At 36.6% G+C, this 21,342-nt stretch overlaps 1 protein-coding gene across 2 annotated transcripts in view; it reads left to right on the plus strand.

Annotated features, from left to right (window-relative positions):
- The first annotated feature begins 2,835 nt into the window (after positions 1-2,835).
- The window catches only part of SAMD13 (sterile alpha motif domain containing 13), a 47,057-nt gene continuing 28,550 nt past the window's right edge, over positions 2,836-21,342 (plus strand). The window contains exons 1-2 of one of the 2 annotated variants that reach the window (XM_012442529.3): positions 2,836-3,341; positions 4,742-4,826. In XM_012442529.3, the coding sequence (XP_012297952.1) occupies positions 4,774-4,826 (53 nt within the window). In that variant the 5' untranslated portion in view covers positions 2,836-3,341; positions 4,742-4,773. Of the gene's footprint in view, positions 3,342-4,172; positions 4,237-4,741; positions 4,827-21,342 lie in introns of those variants that run through there. The other variant, XM_012442528.2, reaches the window with a different exon arrangement.

Raw genomic sequence — 21,342 nt, forward strand, 5'->3', positions numbered from 1 at the left:
TCTTCCGGGGGTTTCCGCCCCTCCGACCCCCGCCGACCCGGGGTGGACTACAACTCCCGGCGTGCCGCGCGCGTCCGGCCGGCTGCACCGGGGCTTTGCGCGTGGCGGTCGCCGAGCTCCGCGCGGGGCAAACCTCCCGGCGCGGCCATGCGGGGAGGTAAGTGATCCGCTTGTGCGGCCAGGGCTTGGGAAGGCGCCCGTCCTCTCCTCTCTCCAGGATGAAAAAAAAAAAACGAAGAATGCCGCAATAAAAACCGCCCTGCCCTCCTTCATCTCGGCCGTGTGTCCAGTGCTCCTGCAGCTCGTGCACCCACGGGCATGGGCTCTCACCCTGGCGTGGAACTGGGGGCAGAAGCGTTCCCTGCCCCACGGAGAGCCGCGGCTCGCCTGGGGCTGCTGGCAGGGCTCGGGGAGCCGGACGGGGTGGTGGCAAGACTCGGCGGGGTGCTCCGCGAGCGCCACACCTCCACACTCCACTTTCCAAAGACCGGCTTCCCCCGGGAGCCCCCACACTAAACGCCAGCGAACCGTCTCTCCGTGAAAGTCTTAGCCAGAAACTTTCCCCGCTCTGCCGCCAGTGCCACAGAGAGTCGTGTGGCTCTCGGCCGGGGCTGCTGGTCCCAGACGCAGCCTGGCGTCTTCAGTCCCCACCGTCCCATCTCCAGGCCAGTTCTCACTTGCCCCTGAGACGCCATTCCCGGCGCGGTGAGGTCGGCTGTGCCCTCGGGCGGCTTCAGGCTCGACGCGCCTGGAGTCGGATCCCGGGAGGCAGGGACCGGCGGCTCCTTTGGCGAGTCCTTTTTGCCTGGGGGATGAAAGCTGATCTAGAAAAGAAGCCAATCAAAGTCAACAGCTTCCAGCCCTTCCAGACCGCCTCCCCTCCCGCTACCTGAGCTCATTCCCAAGTGGGTCTAAAGTTCTGCTCCAGAATCTTGACACCAAAGTTATTTCAGCATATAATTTGGAGATTTCAAGATCTCCAAAGTTATCTCAGCATATCCCATAATGTGCTGGATCAGAAGGTCTTGTTTGGTTGCCTCTCTCTCCCCCTCACCCCCACACACCACATACCTACCACACCCACACACAAAGTACACCAAATAGTGCACACATCACACACATTACACACTATACTTTATGCTACACACTACACACACGTCTTTTTTATCAGCAAAGGATTGATGTCAAACAGTTTGTTGGAGGGAGTGTGTGAGTACTACTGTGTATATATATATATTTATATTCACAAGTGACAGTTTACTACCAAAGTTAGAAACTAGCTGGTAAGTGAAACCTCCTGTTGTCATAATTTAGAGTGTCTTTGTGGCTCACTTTTTATAAAACGGGATTAACTTCCTACAACATCTTCTGAAACTTTACTCTTGTGTCACAGGCAAACTTTTGATCACAGCAGGCCAGATGGGAGGGGATGTCCCTTTGTATATGTAGGAAGAGATGCTTGGAAAAACTTCAGAGAATCCTTTCTCCTGTGGCCGTGTCTAAGGAAGAGCTGGGTGTAGCTACAGTTTCTTTGCTTTTTCCGCTTCAAGAGCGGAGAGCTGAATATGCTTTTGTTCTGAGCAGCAGTGTCAGGACAACCCCCGCTCCCCTGTACACAGAACTCCCAGTCCAGCCTGCTTCCAATTTGGATTTACTGGGAGAATATATTGTTCAGGAATTTCAGATCAAGTCCAAAAGCATTATGGAATCTGTTGGTGAAAGAGCTCCTTATCTCTATAAGAGTCCATCATTTGAGATCAGCACCGGTGAAAAATCCGCATGCCTGATACATGCTCAGAAGATAGCGCTAAAAAATATTTAAACTTTTACAATTGGTTCCTAGATTACTGTTGTTTGTTTGCCTTTTCAAGGGAGCAATGGCAAATATTTGAACTCTTTCTAGGCAGTGATCTTCAAGGAAGTCGAAAATTTCTGATATCATTCCTGAATTAAGGAAAGGACAAATTTTTGACCTTGAAATTCAGGTTCCAAATTTAAATCAAAGTTGATCTCCTAGTGTCTTTAAGAATTATTTTTAAAAAGGAGGCTGGCAGTTTTCTCCTCGGATTCTACCCGAATTCTACAGGGTATTACAGCAACAGATAACTTTTTCCAGGATCTTTCCGGGGAACCTGTGTTCTCTGCCCTATCTTGAGTGGTTTTGTTGACCATCTTGACCTAAAAGTGTCCAAATGAAGAGGCAACCATGTATGTTTTCTGTGTATGTGCAGAACATTTATGGGATGAGATTGTTTCCCTGGAGAAGTGGTTTAAGCCAAGAAAGGAAACTGTGAGAATGACCAGTATAACTTAAACAAAAGAGCTTGCCCAGCCTCTCTGCTCCACCTCCCAGTTTTCTGATTTGGTATTTAGAATGATGGCAGGAGAGACTGAATTTTGGGGTGGGTATAATATCTTTCTATTCATATGTAACTAATATAGTACCAGGTACTCATAGATTATAAGTGATGGTTGAATTTCTCAAATTATGCTTTTTTTGCAACTAGGATAAACAGTTAAAGTTAAACCTCCCAGAACTAATTGTTTTTGTTTTGTAGAATAAGGTTTTGTTTGTTTCCGTTTGAATTTTGCTGGCTTCATTTGGCAGGATAAATGCCAAAATAAAAGAATGTGGGCATATTCAGGAGATCTGGTCATCTATTTTGCATCCTCTCTGAAATATGTTACTTCCTGCATAATGAAGTAAAAGGATTTGCTGCTGAGCAGTGCTTTCCTCATTCTCACAAAGGGATTACTTAAAAGCCAGCCCTGGGAACTTTGTCCAGGAATCTCTATTGGGAAAAAAAAGAGTAAAACGGGGACTGCAGCTTCCAAGTGTTCTCTGGTTATAGCCCATAAGCACTGGGTTTTCACTCTTATTTTTCCCTAAGGGGAGAAAAAGAAATAGTTTAAACATGACATTCATGCTCTGAGCAACAGCTAAGACCTATCATGCAGCAACAATGAAGGGGAGGGAGAAAATAAGAAGCTATTGAGACAGCTTGTTTTTCTTTGTACAAGACAGGTGCAGGGAGAATTCTGCAGGTTTTGGACTCCTGATTCATTCACTTGCACTAATTGTGCTGAAGGTAGTTAGCAAAAGTGAACAGGCACACTGTAGCTTTAAAAAGTCAGCCATGAACCAGAAGGCAGTTGGTGCAGCTTGTGTGTGATTCCTAACGTCATGTTGGCTGAGAGCCAGCCTGGTTTTATTTCACTGTGTCAAATTGTACCTCCTTATTGAATTCCTTTGCCAGCCTACTTTGTGAAAGAAAACATTGGGGTTTCTTTGGCTGTTCTTGATAAGCCTATAAAAAATGATATTTTTTAGTTGCTTATAGGTAGGTTTTCTTTTTACTCTTCCACAAAAAAAGAAAATAATAGTAATAATAATAAGACAATGTAGTGTGATGTTGCAGAGTATCATTGTGAGTGTTTTGTTTTGTTTTTTCTGAGATGCTTAGAAAATGGTGAATGTGTAACAGTTTCCAACTGAAGTGAAATCATATTCTGTTAGCATGGATCAGCAGCACTATCTTCCTGTGTACTCTGTAACGGTGTGTGAATGTATGCTAATATCTATATGTATATTAAATGTTGGATTTCTCTATCAATGATCTAAGTGGTTTAGCAACTGGAAGTTTGTGTGTATGTGTGTGTTTCAGGAGTGAAGATTATCCCACACTTACAGTTTTATTTGTTAATCATCTACTTCTCTCACAGTGATAAAATCTTGCGAATATACTAAATGATGCACTTGCCATGTAAGAGTAATCCCTAGAGAAGGAGTGCCGAAGTATAAAGTGATTTGAGTGGAAATGTATTTAATTTATGAAGCCAGTAATTTATGGCTTCAGCTGAATAAGAGCAAACACGTTTCGGGACTGTTTCTTCCTTTTTCTTTTCTTCTTAAAGCAGTTTTGTTCGTAGCTTTTTCATTTTGCTAATTGCATATTAATTGAGGAAGGCTTTTAAATTTTTCACAGCCCTCATCCTACTAAACAAAAAGAGTGATGGATGCTACAATATCTCCTTAAATGTTTTGATGATTTTTCATACATCTAATGAGCTACCTACTCTTTCTTACACACACACACACACACACACACACACACACACACGCCAGCACCACCTTTCTGTGCTAAGGGCTATCTGGCATTTTTTGTGAGCTTCCTGCTTTACCACAGCATGGCCATCTCACAGACGGGTTTTTGAGGCTTTCGTTGAGAATGTGAGGTAGGGGAATACTTGCTGACAAAAGCTTTAAGTGTCCTTCTGCATTGCAATGAAACAATCTAGGAGCAAGGGGGAGTGGACAAAAAAACAAATGCAATAAGAAAAAACAAATCACAGCCCATAATGGGAGGGGGGCAGGAAAAGGGGGATTGTTTTTCTCTACTTTGACTCATTTATGAGTTGCAGTGTCTTAAGTGAGAGCTAGGCACCCAGAAGAAGCTGTGCCAGTTCACACAGCCCTTGTTTTGAACGAGGATTCAATTTCATTTGCAAATGCTTATTGTCAAAGCAGGGAGTGCCAGTACAGATGAAAGCACCCCAGTCTGTCTCCAGTTCTTTAGGTTTAATCACATCTCTCCAATCGCCGAGGGAACTGGAGATTTAAACAAACAGACGTGAACTGGTGTGAAGCTGTAAAAGGGACCATTATGTTTCCGATTCAGAATATATATTCTTCTCTCACTTTCTAAGAATTAAACACAAGCTTTTCTCCCTTATTGATTAGTTGCTGAAGTAAAGGAACCCTGCAGCCTTCCCATGCTATCTGTTGACATGGAAAACAAGGAAAATGGCTCTGTCGGTGTAAAAAAGTAAGTGAAGCTGGCTTCTGAGTTCTGCTTCTGCAAACAACAGAGGGACTTGGTTTCTATTTTCGTACTTCTTGCTTATCTGCTACAATACACAGTTTGGGGGTCGCCTTGGTTTGTCTACACTGGCCACCATTCTCCCTTCTCCCCCCTACCCCAGTTACCTTTTTCTGTATTCCATTTCTAAGACAGAGATGACTCAGACATCAAAAAATATATAAAAGGTTTGTGTATCAGGCTTTGGAACAAGGATGGTTGAGGATTTCAGCCCTGCATTCTGTATGTTGAAACAAAACCTCCAAGCAGAGACTCTTCCATAGACAACACAGAATGGGGGCAGAAAATAGAGTTCGAGTTTTTTTCTGAAAAACAATCACCTCTAACTGAAGAGCTATAGTGTAGGAAGGGAAAAAGCTTCAGTAAGAATACTAGTTTAAGAACTCCGTCCTAATTTTATGAACTGTTTAATGAATGTGAAACATTTCAGTGCATACATGGTGTTTATTTTAATGTCTTTTCTCACATTTGAAACTTGTGTTTATGTGTTGTGTAAGAGTTATATACTTGATTCTTTTAAATAGGAAAATTCAATTGCATTATGTGACATAATATTTTGATATTTATGAGTATATAAAAATGTATATTCTCAGGAGTTATAGCAAAGCAATAACTACTTTGATTACAAGGAGAAAGTAAGTTCCAAGAGGGAGTTATCTGTTTCATTTCTTTCCGTATCATTTAGTTTAAAGTTGCCATCAACTTGAGCTTTGGAGGAAACTAATTAAATATAATCCATGGAAGCTGTGATATCTAAATGAGGAAACAGTGTGCTATATGTTTATGAATAGAAGGTATATTTTGCTTCACAGCAAAGTTACATTAAAACTAACTTAATAAAATCTGTTTTTTAAAGTTCTCGGGTAATTTATATATCAGCGCCATACTGCGATGCTTATTACCATCCCTGAAGTTTGGGGTAGGTAGGTGGAGGAGAATTGAAAGAAACAGATGCTGTTTTAAGCATGAGTTAGATCAGTGTTATCCAACAGTACTTTCAACAGTGATGGAAATGTTCTGTATTTCGGCTGTCTAAAATGGTAGCCACTAGCCACATGTGGCTAAGAACATGAAACGTGACTAGTATTAGTAAGAAACTGAACTTTTAATTCTACTTAATTGTAATTAGTTTTAAAATTAACAGCTTTACTGAAGTATAATCTTTGCATAATAAATTGCATGTGTGTAAAGTATAAAATATGGTAAGTATTGATATTTTTATCCCCTCTTGAAACTACTACCACAATTAAGATAATGAACATTTCCATCACTTCCAAAATTACCTTACGACCTTTTGTAATCTCTCCCTCCTCTCCTTTTCTGCCCCTGTATCCACTGGGCAGGATATATGCTGTCGTTATAAATTACGGTGTCGTTATAGATTATTTTGCTTTTTCTAGAATTTTATATTAATGAATGTGTATACACACACACATACATACTTTCTGTCACTCAGCATAAATTTGGGATTTATCCACATTATTGTGTATATCAATACCTCATTACTTTTTATTACTGAGTAATATTTCATCGTTTGGATCTACAACAATTTGTTTACTATCATCCAAATGATGATAGACATTTGGATTGTTTCTATTTCTTAGGTATTATAAATAAAGCTGCTTTGATCATTTTTGTACAGGTCTCTGTGTGGACATATGCTTTCATTCTCATTCATAATTACTTAGGAATGGAATTGGCTGGGCTCTATGGTGGATGTCTGTTTAACTTTTTAAGAAACTACCAAACTATTTTCTGAACTGGTTGTCCCATTTTCACTCTCACCAGCAGTGTGTGAAGTGTTCCAGTTGCTCCACGTCCTCATGAGCTTAGTGTGATCATTTTCATGTTAGACATTATCAGGTGTTTTATGTTTTAATTTTAATTTCCCTCATGACTAATGATGTTGAGCATCTTTTCCTGTGCTTATTTGCCATTCATGTATCTCCCTAGATGAACTGTTAAGCTTTTGCTCATAGTTTTATTGGGTTAGTTTTTTTTCATATGTATTGTATAGAGAGTTTTTATATATTATGAATATGTCCTTTATCATATATATTATTAGAAAATATTTTCTTTGAGTGTATGACCTGTCCTTTCATTCTCTCCATAGTATCTTTCAAAGTATGAAAATTTTTAAATTTTAATGAAGTCTAGTTTAATCCATTTTTTTTCTTTTATGAATAGTGCTTTTGGTGTCATATTTAAGAATCACTAGCCTAATGCAAGGCTACTATTAGTTTCTCCTATGTTTTCTTTTAGAAGTTTTATAGTTTTAGGTTTCAGGGTTTAGGACTATGATTTTTGAGTTAATTTTCGTTTGTGGTATGAGATAAGGGTTTGAAGAGTTGAAGTGCTTTGTGTGGTGGTGGTAGTGGTGCTGGATTTTTGCCTATGGATAGCCAATGTTTCCACCTCTGTTCAAACACTTCTGCAACTTTGTTGAAAAATAATTGATCATATATGTGTGGGTTTATTTCTGGACTCTCTATTCTATTCCATTGATCTTTTTGCATATATTTATGCCAATACAACACTGTTTTGATAAATATAACTTGAAATCAGGTAGTGTTAGCCATCTAACTTTGTTCTTTTTCAAGGTTGTTTTGCCTCTGTACATGAATTTTAGAATTAGCTTGTCAGTTTCCACCAAATTCTTTTTTAAAACCTGTTGACATTTTGATTGGCATTACATTGAACTATATATCAGTTTGGAGACAGTTAGCATTTTAACAATATTGTGTCTTCCAACAAATGAACATAGTATTTTTCTCCATTTGCTTAGGTCTTTAATTTCTCTCAGCAATGATGTGCAGTTTTCACTATGCAGATCTTGCACCTTTTTGCCAGACGCATCCCTAATATTTCATGTTTTTGATGCTATTTTAAGTGATATTGATATTTTAATTTGAATTTTCAATTTTTTTATTATATATAAATGCAATTGATTTTTATATTGATCTTATATGCCACAACCTTGCTAAACTCACTTATTACTTCCAGTAGCTTTTTAGTAGATTGCACCATATTTTATAACATAGACAATTATATCTCGTGAATAAAGACAGTTTTACTTCTTCCTTCCCAATCTGAATGCCTTGTATTTCTTTATTCTTCTTTATTACTCTGAGAAGAACCTCCAGTGAAAAGTTGGAAAAAGTGGTGAGCTGGGTGCTGGGAGGCCAAAGTGGGCAGATCACTTAAGATTAGGAGTTTGAGACCAGCCTGGCCAACATGTGAAAACCCCATCTCTACTAAAAACACACACACACAAAAAAAAAAAAGAGAGAGAGAGAAATTAGCCAGGTGTGGTGGTGCATGCCTATAATCCCAGCTACTCAGGAGGCTGAGGCAGGAGAACCCTTTGAACTGGGGAGGCAGAGATTGAAGTGAGTCAAGATTGTGCCACTGCACTCTAGCCTGGGTGACAGAGCGAGACTCTGTCTCAAAATAATAATGATAATAATAATAACAAAATAAGAAAAAATAAAGAAAAAAATGAAAACAGGCATCCCTTTGTTCCTCATCTAAGTCTTTTTCATATCTACGTTCTTCTGTATGTATGTATGTGTTTTTTTTTCTGTATGCTTTTAAGATATTCTTTTTTTCATTGGTGTCTTAAGCAATTTGGTTATGAGACTTGGTGTGGTTTCCTTCATGTTTCTTGTGCTTTTTGTTGTTTGGTTTCTTGAATCTGTGCATGGGCCTAGTTTTCATCAAGTTTTGAAAATTGTCAACCATTAGTTTTCAAATATTTTTGGTCTCTCCATTTTTCTTTTGGGACTCCAGTTTTAGATGGATTTGCCCACTTGAAATTGTCCCATAATTCATTGATGATCAGTTCATTTTTTTAAAGTCATATTCTCTGTTTCATTTTTGATAGCTTCTATTGCTTTGCGCTCATGTTCACTAATCGTTTCTTCTAAAATGTCAAATTGTCGTCAATTCCACCAATGCATTTTTCATTTCAGACAATGTAGTTTTCATCTCTCTCTTTTTAAAATTGTTTTAGTCAGAAGAGTAAATATGGCCCCCATTACTCCATCTTGATTGGAGGTAGAAGTTCCATTTAATTTATATAGCCACAGGTTACTAGTGGCTAACACTGAGTAGGGCAGAGTTAGATTATAATGCAGACTCCAGAAAGAGACAAAACATAGAGTCTTAAGGCTATATTGTGGAGGGGGCTACTGTATACATTGTAAGATGTTTGTCAGCATCCCCAGCTTCTACCAACTAGATGCCAGCAGTACGCCTCTCCAGCCTTGACAATCAAAAATGTCTCCAGACATTGCCAAATGTTCCCTGAGGGGAAAAATTTGCCTCAGTTTAGAACCATAGGCTAACCCCCACCTGAGTAATGTGTGACAGGGTGGCTTCTAGGCATCAGAAACGAGCTTACATATTTGTACTGGTTATTTCTGCTTGAAACTCTTAAAAGATCGTGGAGTTTTAAATACTCCAATTTGAAGCTTCTGCTTGCTTTCTTTACCTATCATAGAAGAGAAGGGCAGAGAAAAAGAGAGGGAAAATATTAACATTTTGGAGAATCTGGGCAAAGCGTATATGGGATTTTTATACTATTCTTGCAACTTTTCTGTAAGTCTGAAATTTTTTTAATTAAAAAAAAAAGCTATTTTATTAGTTGAGAAAGAAATTTTTTCTTCGTTAAGGAAAGAAGCAACACTCCTAGCCCAAATAGGAGACCAGGGGGAATTAAACACGGCATTGCAATGGCAAGTCTCAAGTTTAGAACACTTGGATTTTACCTTGCTTTTGTTTCTTAAATAGTAGAAGAATATTCAATAAATAAATCACTGATTTCTCTCTGCCTCAGTTCTCTTGAATGTAAAATAGAAATAGAGAGTTGTGAGGATCAAAAGGAAGCAGTTATAAATTATAGAGTGATACAGCAGTGATAAACTTTATATATTGCAGTCTTTTTTTTTAAAGTAACTAAACAGGAGCTCAAGAAGTGAATACTTAAAAATGGCATGAGAAAGTGGCAAGCCTGAAGTTTGAACCCAGCTCTTCCGACTCCAAGATAACTTTTTTTTTCTTCATACAACTTTTGTTCTATAACTATCCTCACTCAGTCCCATAAACTGGAATGGGTTTCGTTTTAGGCAGTCTTGAGGCAGGCATATTCCAAGGTTGGATCCTGGTTCTTGTGTCATTGCTACAAGAGATAAAAAAGGTAATTGAGATGCATATGTCAGGTCTTCTCATTTGAAACTTGTTGACCTAAATGACCGTGATGGGATAAATGCTACCTTGAGAATTTTAAACAAACATCATGCTGGACTCCTCTCCTCCCTTCCTTGTTAAATTCATTTATTCCTGCTAAAGTCTCCCAGCCTCGACCAACAAAATTCTTAGATCTTTAATGTGGACCCTTGTTCAGATCTCTGTTATTCTGTATATTATGAGTCAATATGATTTTGGCATGACAGTTACCAAGGCTGATTCCACTTGAACACATTCTGAAATGGAAGAGTAAGTGAATCTTATATTTAATTTTATATTCAGGGTCTTCAATAGTAATAACCAACAAATCAATCAGAAAAGCACAAACAGAAAAATACCAAAGAAAAATGGCCAAAACATGAGCAAACATTCCATAGCAGAGGAAAAATATATGGCCAATTAACATATGGAGAGATGTTTAGTACCATTAGTGACCAAGAAAATGCAGATTAAGATTGTAATGATGTACCCATTCACTTGGCAAAAATTTAAAAATGTGGCAATACCAGTCAGCGAAGATATGGATAGGATACAATGCTAGTAGGAATATTAACTGATAGGGCAGCTTTGCAGAACAATTTGATATTATTTTCTAGTGTTAATCGAATATTTTACAAATTAACAATTCAATTTCTGAATATATATATCAGTCAGTGTTGCCCAACAGAAATAAAATCTGAGCCACATTTGTAACTTTCAATTTTCTAGTGGTCATATTTAAATAGGTAAAATAAATTTTAATAATATATTTTATTTATCTCATTATATCATTTAACATGTAATCAACATGACATTATCAATGGAATATTTTTTTTTTTTTTTTTACTAAATTTCCTGAATCTGTTGTGTACTTTACACTCATAGCAGGGGGGTTCAATCTTTTGGCTTCTCTGGGCCACATTGGAAGAATTGTCTTGGGTCACAGATAAACTACCACTAACAATAGCTGATGAGCAAAAAGAAAAAACAAATCATAATGTTTTTAAAAAGTTTGCAAATTTGTGTTGGGCCACAGTCAAAGCCATCCTGGGCTGCATGGAACCTGTGGGCCACAGATTGGACAAGCTTGGCTTCTAGTAGCTCTCATTTTGGACATAACATTTTCATTGGTCATATTTAATCTGCATTTATATTTCCTAAAATTTACAGTTCAAAATGTAGGATCACATACCTAAGTAATTCCAAACATATTTAAAAGTTTTTCAATAACTGAATTAAGTGAGAAATTATTTTCTTGTAATATTTGCATCCACATTGACAAAACTGATTTGTCTTGATTTGACTTGCAAGCAAAACCATATTGACTTCAAAGCTACTTCTGTTCAAGTTAAGTCAATTTACTAACATGTGTCAACTCAATATTACCCAGATTGAATTCAAAGAGGTTTTGCATAAATTGATAAGCAACAATATTTATCAATTTCAATAAATATGCAAATTTTCTTGAAGTTTATTCATGTTAGAAAATGTATGAAATTATTATTGTATATTATATTGCACTCTGAAAAGTTGCAATTTTAGTCTAAACTTTTGTTCCTCTTTAACTAGGTCACAAATCAGCTTTTCCTTTCCTTAGAACTTCAAATTTAGCTTTTTCATATGCTGTGTGCTATCAAAGTTACTCAGTCATTTTTGTCTTTAATTTTTGAATATTTGGCCAGACATGGTGGTTAATGTCTGTAATCCCAGCACTTTGGGAGGCTGAGGTGGGCAGATCACTTGAGGTCAGGAGTTCGAGACCAACCTGGCCAACATGGTGAAACGCCGTCTCTACTAAAAATACAAAAATTAGCCGGGCACGGTGGCGGGCACCTGCAATCTCAGCTAGTTGGGAGACTGAGGCAGGAGAATCATTTGAACCTGGGAGGTGGAGGTTACAGTCAGCTGAGATCATGTCACAGCACTCCAGCCTGGGCGACAGAGCAAGACTGTCTTAAAAAAAAAATTAATATTTAACAAGCATTTCTTTTATTTCAACAAAATCTTGAATTGAACAGTACAGCAAATCTTTGTAAATCTTTTCCATTACTTAATCAACAAACATTGGTAAAGAACACAGATTATTATGTTCATTGTCTTCTATTTCTTTGAACAGTTCCATTACTAGCATTCATCCATAGCATTTGCTACGCTCAACAATTCAACAATAGCATCTGTAACACTTTTCAAGTTTGCTTCAGAAAACAGAACATAGATACCATACAGTGGAATGAAGGAGTAAGAAAACATTGGTCTTTTGTTTTAAAATTACAATAAATTCCAATTTTTAAAATTCAGATTTTTTAAAAAACTAATATTGCTGAAGCACCATCCATCTGGATAGAATTTAATTTTTGTATATCTAACTAAAATTCTTTGACAGAGATAAAAGATTCGAAATATCTAAACCATGAATTTAGTTTTTCAAGGTATAAATTGATGTTTCTTTATAAATTAGGAAGTCTTTGGAGATAAAACATAGCTCAAGTATTAATTAGGCAGTGTCTTTATGTTGTACTTTCATCTAAAACTGAAGTTTTAATGAATGGCTTTTTACATTTTGAATCAGTTGGTCTTAGGTTTTGTTAGAAAGACCTTGTATTCTTCAGGCAATTGTTTGGTGGCTTGATTGGAAAATCTTTTACTTTTTATTACATACCTGTTTAGTCTTTTCTGATAATGTTTTAGCAAAACTTCTATAACTGAAATAACTGTATGTCCATTGAAAAATTGGTCTTTTATCTATGTAAAGATCTAAACCATTTATAGCTAAACAAAGTTATAAGCTCAGATTCTGTTTTAAATCATATTATCTTTACTTTTTTTACATAACAAACTGCATTTTTTTCTCTTGCAATGTTCTAACAAATTGCAGTTGTTATTTATCATGAAATTTCCAACATACCTTCTTTCGGTCCCTTTTTTCTTTATTGTCTGTTACTAGTTTCTGTATCTCCTCTCAATTCTGATTTCTTTTTAGATTTTAAAATTTGTCTATGCTTATTTTTAACTAAAAATATTTAATTATATAATAATTAAAATAACAAAAATGTAAATTTAATTACCAATAACAAGATACAAAGGGATCCTCATAACTTGTGCTGTCCACAAGCGTTCAACAAACACATTACAGTGTTACCTGGATTAATAGGAAAAAGTTATTTGAGCTGAATCAATCTCTAACACCAATTAAATGGGGGATGTACTACCAGAGAGGACACATGGACCTGCCATGAGAGCTTCAACAATAGTACCCTATAGGTTGGAACAGTTTGAGCAAAATGTAGGCAAAACAGAACAATGGAGTTGTGTTTAACATAAATACATTTTGTATCACTTCAAGTTTTTACATTTAAACTAAATTAAATTCAAAACTTAGTTCCTCAATCAAATTTTAAATGCTCAGTAGCCACATGGTACTAGCTGCTACCATATTGAAAAGCACAAGTATATACCCAAAATAAATTCTTGCATCAGGGAAAGGTTATGTGAACATGAGATTGAGGATGATGATTAACTTAGGTGAGGAGAGCATGAATGGGGAGCTCTGAATCATATAGATAGATATGGTTATTATTACGATTCCAGATTTTATTTTGCCTAGTAGGTTCATGGGTATTTATTTCATTATTAAAAATAGCTACCTAAATAACTAAGATGGGGCCATCTGAATAGTTGAGATATCCTTTTTGACAGTTTTAGTACACAAACTCTGTATATCCGTATGTATACATAATAACACAAGACTATAAATGTATATTCACATGTACTAAAGAATGTACACATATGTGGGGGCATACACGAAAATGTATGCATATATTCAAAACACGCACACAAGTAAGCTTTTATTGAACAAATGGGATCATAGCATTCTCTTTTTGTGGATTTCAGATGCACAGATTTGGGATTAATTACAAACTTGGGTCCATGACACACTTATCATTGATCTATGTTTGGCCATGTTAGATTCATGTTAGAATTTTTACTAAATTTTTTAAATCCGTGTATTTAACATGTATGTGCATATCTGTTCAAATCATGAAAGTTCTTTTTTTTTTTTTTTTTGGCCATTTGCTTAGTCTTTCTTACTCCCTTTTTCAGATGAAAAATGTCTTTTTCTCCCCTTTTTCATTTTATCCTAGGATGGGAGGAGGAACTGATGTTCCCACATGACAGATGCATATAGTAAGTTTCTTTTAAACAGGAAGCAGTTTATTTCCCTACCATCACCATGCCCCTGAGCCCCTCAGTGGAGAAGCCCTACTGCAGTAGAAAGTTCTCAGTGATGAAGCTTAGCAAGGACTTTCAAAGCAAACCATTTCTTACTAATGCTACTTCTTTTCTTATACATGTGTCTTCACCATATTCCTCTGCCTTTATGTTCAGTGTGTTGTTTCGTTTTGAAGCAAAAGCATTTAAAAAAAGTTTTTGGAACTAACATTCATGTCATAATTAGTAATGTGATGCATTTTTTTCTTGGTAATAAATGTTGTAAGGTTTTGAACTAACTGTAAAATAATTACTTTTGAAATAGTCCTCTCTGAAACCTAACTATATACCTGTTAAGCTATGTATTATGTTAAGTAAATTACCATTTTTGCTCATGTGAATTAGAGTATTAGAAAGTGAATGACAGAAGTAAAATATTAAGGTAGATTTAGAAATTATTATATTATTGCTAGAGTTTCAAAACTCTGGCTTCATTGTAGAATTTAAAAAACTTGTATAAAACATTGTAGAAAAGAAAACTTTGTACAACAATAGTAACAATGGCTTCTATTACTTAGCTCATTAAAAAAATTCAACCATGTGGCGGGGTAGGGGCTCACACCTGAAATCCCAGCACTTTGGGAGGCCAAGATGGACGGATCATGAGGTCAGGAGTTCGAGACCAGCCTGACCAACATGGTGAAACCCTGTCTCTACTAAAAATACAAAAATTAGCCGGGTGTGGTGGCACATGCCTGAAATCCCAGCTACTCGGGAGGCTGAAGCAGGGGAATTGCTTGAACCCAGGAGGCAGAGGTTGCAGTGAGCCAAAATCGTGCCACTGCATTCCAGCCTGGGAAATAGAACAAGACTCCGTCTCAAATAATAATAGTAATAATAAAGTCCAACCATGCATACATGTACAGCAATCTACAGGTCAGTCAGGTCTCCATCTCCATGAGAAGCATCACATCTAGTATTCAATAAAAAAAACCTTACAGGGTACTTGATTGTTTGCCTGGAAGCCTGATCTGGCTTCTCATGAAAAAAGGAATGGGAAACTGATTGAAGTAACTGCATGCCTATAACTGTGACGGAAGTAACTGTGTGCTAAATTTAAAAAATTTTACATTTGTTTATTTAAAAAAAACCAGCTTTTGTTTATTCACTACTAATCCTGTCCTCTTGTAGTATAGAGCATAAATAATCATCAAGCCTCAGATATGTCTTTGAAAGCAACGAGGGGATTTTATTTAGCTTGCTAGGTAGTTTCTGGGCCATGTTTCCATCAGGCCCACTCTCGTCTGTTCTGTCCACTGTTCCCAGTCCCCACAACCTCACTGTCCTGACCCTACCAGAATGCAATGATGTGATGGTTCCTGGAATGCTCTTCTTCCCAAAAAACAGCAATGTGGAAGGGGTGGAAGGGGGTGTAGCAATGATCATGATGGTAAGATGTTGTATCCTAAAAGCCAGGGAAAGTCTTAACTCCCAGGGCATTGTAACTGGTTAATTATTAAATATCTCTTAACAGATAGTCTGTCAGAAAATGAAAAGAAAGGAACAAACAGCATAATTCAAACCTGAAAAGTGACTTTTCTAGCCAGGATCTGATGTTGTAAACCTTTTTGCAGATACATATAAGTTAGAATGTGCTGTGATTCATTATGTTCCTCTTTCTTTTTTTCTTTCTCTTTCTCTCTTTTTCTTTCCTTTTTTCTTTTTTCTCTATTTCTTTTTTAATGTGGTAAGAACACTTACTATGAGATCTACACTCTTAACAGATTTTTTAAGTGTACTATACAGTATTGTTATTTGTAGGCATAATTACAGCAGATCTCTAAAATGTATTTGTCTTGTAGGCTGAAATTATATCTGTTGATTATCAACTCCCCCTTTCCCCCTTCCCTTAGCCTCTGCCAATCACCATTCTATTCTTTGCTTCTATGAGTTTATTTTAGATACCTCATATAAGTGGAATCATGCAATATTTGTCCTTTGACTTTCTTATTTCACTTAGCATAATGTTCTCAAGCTTCATTTATTTTGTTGCAAATGTAAGAATTTCCTTCTTTTTTAAGGTTAAATAATATGCCATTGTATGTATCTACTGCATTTCTTTTTTGAGGTGGGTCTTCCTATGTTGCCCAGGCTGGTCTAAAATTCCTGGTTCAAGGGATCCTCCCATTTCAGCCTCCCAAGCAGTTGGAATTACTGGTATGAGTCACCAAGCCCAGCTATTACACTGTATTTTAAAAATCCATTAATCTTTCAATGAACTTGTTTCCATATCTTGGCTATGGTGAATAGTGTTGCAGTGAATATGGGAGTGCTAATATCTCTTTGAGTTCCTGATTTCTATTCCTTTGGATACATACTCTGAAGTGGGATTGCTAGATCACATAGTAGTTCTATCTTTAACTTCTTGAGGAATCTACGGTTCTGTAGCAGCTTCCCCATTCTGCATTTCTATCATTTCTACCAACAGTATATAAAGGTTATGACTTATCTACATCCTTGCCAAAATTTCTCATTGCTGTTCTGATAATAGCATGCTAAGAGATGTGAGATGATATCTCACATGGCATTGATTTGCATTCTCTTGATTGGTGATTTTGAGCCTCTTTTCATATACATACATGTTGGTCATTTGTGTGTCTTCTTTTGAGAGATATCTATTATGTCCTTTGACCATTTTTTAAATTGAGTTATTATTTTTTTCCTATAGAATTGTAAGAATTCCTTATATATTTTAGGAATTAACCTCTTATCAGATACATAGTTTGCAAGTATTTTCTTTCATTCCATAGGTTTCCTTTTCATTCTGTTATTTCCCTGGTTGTATAGAAGCTTTTTAGTTTTATTTAGCCCTGCTTGTCTATTTTTGCTTTTGTTGCCTATGCGTTTGGTATCACATCCATGAAACTATTGCCAAAACTAATGTCTTGAAGATTTTCCCCTATGTTTTCATCTAGAAATTTTACAGTTTCAAGTCGTATGTTTAAGTCTTTATCTTGAGTTGATATTTTGTATATGGTAAGAGATAATCCAATTTTATTCTTTTGGACGTGGATATCCAGTTTTTCCAATGCCATTAGTTGAAGAGACTCTTCTTTCCCCATTTTGTATTCTTGGCATTTCAGTCAAAGATCATTTGACCATATATCCATAGATGTATTTCTGGGCTCTCTGTTCTGTTCCATTGATCTATGTCAGTCTTTATGCCATTGCCATACTGTTTAAATTACTGTCACTTTGTAATATATTTTGAAATCAGGAAGTGTGTTGCTTCCAGCCTTGTTCTTTTTCAAGACTGTTTTGGCTATTCAAGATCTTTTCTGGTTCCGTATGGATATTAGAATTTTTTTATTTCTATAAAAAATATCATTAGGATTTTGATGAGGATTGCATTGAATCTGTGGATTGCTTTGGGTAGTATGGAAATTGTAACAATATTAAATCTTCCATCGATGAACTTGAGTTGTCTTTGCATTTGTTTGTGTCTCCTTTAATTACTTTCATCAAAGTTTTATAGGTTTTAATATGTAAATCTTTTACTTCCTTAGTTAAGATTATTCCTAAGTATGATGTTATTATAAATGGGATTGTTTCCCTAATTTTCTTTGCAGATAGCTTATTAATATTGTCTAGTAATGCAACTGATTTTTGTATGTCAATTTCTGTATCCTGCAACTTTGCTGAATTTGTTTATTAGTTCTCACAGGTTTTTTTGTGGAGTCTTTAGGGTTTTCTCTATATAAAATCCTATCATTTGTAAATGTAAGGACGGTTTTACTTCTTCGTTTTCAATTTGGAGACTGTTTATTTCTTTGTCTTGCCTAATTGCTCTGGCTAGGATTTCCAGCACTATGTTGAATAGAAGTGACAAGAATGGGCATCCTTGCCTTGTTCCCTGATCTTAATGGAAAAGTTTTCAGTTTTCACCTTTGAGTATGATTTTAGCTATAACTTTTTCATAGATAGCCTTTATAAGGTTAGGTAATTTCCCTCTATTCCTACTTTGTAGGTTTTTTTTTTTAATCATGAAAGGATACTAAATTTTATCAAACACTTTTTTATCTTAGATGATTGTGTGATTTTTATCCTTCATTCTGTAAATGTGGTATGTCACATTAATTGATTTTTGTATGTTGAACCATCCTAGGAATAAATCCCACTGGGTCATGGTGAATGATCTTTTTAACATACTGTTGAATTCTGTTTGCTAGTATTTTGTAGAGGATTTTTACACCTATGTTCATCCAGGATATTGGCCTATACTTTACTTTTCTTGTGTGTCTTTATCTGGCTTGGTTTGAGGGTAATACGGCCTCATAAAACAAGTTCAGAAGTGTTCCTCCTCTTTAATTATATGGAAGAGTTTGAGGATTGGCATTAATTCTTCCTTAAATGTTTGGAAAAATCTCCAATGAAGTCTTCTAATCCTGGGCTTTTATTTTATGGAAGGTTTTTGACTACTGATTTAATCTCCTTACTAGATAGGTCTGCTTGGATTTTCCATTTCTTCATGATTCAGTCTGGTGGGTTGCATGCTTCTAGGAACCTATCCATTACTTCTAGATTATCCACTTTGTAGACCTACAACTGTTTATAGTAGCTGTATGACCTTTTTCATCTGTAGCATCAGTTATAATGTCTTTTTCATTTCTGGTTTTATTTGAGTCTTCACTCTCCTTTTTCTAAGCCTAGCAATTTTGTTTATCTTTTCAAAAGCCCAAGTTTTAGTTGATTTTTTCTTACTGTTTTTCTATTCTCTATTTTATTTTTTGGTCTAATTTCTTAAGGTATAAAGTTAGGTTGTTTGATATCTTTTTTTTTTTTTTTTTGAAAGAAAGAAAAAGAATAAAGAAGAGGAGGAAAAAGGAAGAGAAAGAGAGAGAGAGAATGGGAATATTGCTTTCTTGCCCAGGCTAGAATGCAGTTTAATAATCAGTATTGAAAACCTCTTTTATACCAATAATTATACTTGATGTAAACAGGAAGGAATAAGGGAAGAAAATAACAAACGAGCAGCCAACCAATATTTCATTTAAACCTATGAAATGCTATGCGATTACTGAGGAGTGATTTACTTCCAATTATGTAGTCACTTATGGAATAGGTGTGAGATGGTAATGTATGTTTTATGTATTTGAAGTGGAGAGTTCTATAAATGTTTATTAAGTTTACTTGTTCCGGGTCTGAGTTCAAGTCCTGGATGTCCTTGTTGATTTTCTGTCTCGTTGATCTATAAAATCGTTAGCTCTTCTTGTTACATTGATCCTTTTGCCATTATGTAATGTCCTTCTTTGCCTCTTTTGCTCTTTGTTACTTTAAAGTCTACTTTATCAGAGGCGAGAATTGCATCTCCTGCTTTTTATTTGTTTATTTTTACTCTCTGATTGGTTGATAAATCTTCCTCCTTCTCTTTGTTTTGAGTCTTTGTGTATCGTTGCATGTGAGACGGGTCTGGATGCAGCATAGCAATGGGTTTTGGCTTTTTATCCAATTAGAATATATATAACTTTAATACTAGCATTTGATGCTAGCTGGCTGTTTTGCCCATTAGTTAGTGTAAATTTTTCATTGTGTTAAAGCTCTTTTCTTTTTGATATATTTTTGGAAAGGCTGATATTGGTTCTTCCTTTATATGTATAGTGCTTCTTTCAGAAGCTCTTGTAAAGCAGGCCTGGTGGTGGTGAACTCTCTAAGTACTTGTTTGTTCGCAAAGGATTTAATTTTTTCTTCGATTATAAAGCTTAGTTTGGCTGGATAGGAAATTCTGGGTTGAAAGTTCTTTTCTTTAAGGATGTTAAATATTGGTCCCCACTCTTTTCTGGCTTGTAGGGTTTCTGCTGAGAGATCTGCTGTAAGTCTGATAGGTTTCCCTTTATGGGTAACCTGACCTTTCTCTCTGGCTGCCCTTAGTATTTTCTCCTTCATTTCAACCCTAATAAATCTGGCAATTATGTGCCTTGGGGTTAGTCTTCTTGAAGAATATCTTTGTGGTGTTCTCTGTATTACCTGGAGTTGAATATTACCCTGCCTTGCCAGGTTGGGAAAATTTTCCTGAATGATATCCTGAAGAGTATTTTCCAACTTGGATTCATTCTCTTCGTCACATTCAGGTACACCTATCAAACGTAAATTAGGTCTTTTCACATAGTCCCATATTTCCTGGAGACTTTGCTCATTCCTTTTCATCCTTTTTTCTCCAATCTTGTCTTCTCGTTTCATTTCACTGAGCTGGTTCTCGACTTCTGATATCCTTTCTTCTACTTGATCAATTCGACTGTTTAAACTTGTGCATGCTTCACGAAATTCTCGTGTTGTGTTTTTCAGCTCCATCAATTCACTTATATTCCTCTCCAAATTGTCCATTCTCGTTAACATTTCGTCAAACCTTTTTTCAACGTTCTTAGTTTCTTTGCATTGGGTTAGAACAAGTTCTTTTAATTCACAGAAGTTTCTTATCACCCACGTTTTGAAGCCTGCTTCTGTTATTGGAACACATTTGTAATCTATTAAGCCTTGTTCCGTTACTGATGAGGAATTGCAATCCCCTGTAGAGGGAAAGGCATTCTGATTTTGAGTATTCTCTGCCTTTTTATGCTGATTTCTTCCCTTCATTATATATTTATCCGTCTGTTGTCTTTGTAATTACCGACTTTCTAACTAGGTCTCTGAGCAGACATCCAACTTGTTGATTCCCAGCGCCGATATCTGAGCAGTCCACTGCACCGGCCAAAATAGCAGTGTTAAGATTGATGGTGCTTTTCTGCCCGGGAATCTCCGGACTCTGCACCAAAAACTGGTGCGCTAAGGCACCAGCAAAACCGCCACGCCGGCCACAAGAGTTGCCCTGGCGACACGTGGGGCTCCTCTGCTGGGAATCTCCTGGTCCGTGAGCAACAAATATTCGTCTGAAAGTGTGGCGTCCTCTCATTCTCTGCGCTTTCACTGGGAGCTAGGAGCCCGAGCTGCTAGTGATCAGCCATCTTGGATCTCTCTCATCTTTCTTTTTTTA

Source organism: Aotus nancymaae, unplaced genomic scaffold (assembly GCF_030222135.1).
Source record: "Aotus nancymaae isolate 86718 unplaced genomic scaffold, 86718_ANA_hifiasm-v0.15.2.pri h1tg000007l, whole genome shotgun sequence".
NCBI lineage: Eukaryota > Metazoa > Chordata > Mammalia > Primates > Aotidae > Aotus > Aotus nancymaae.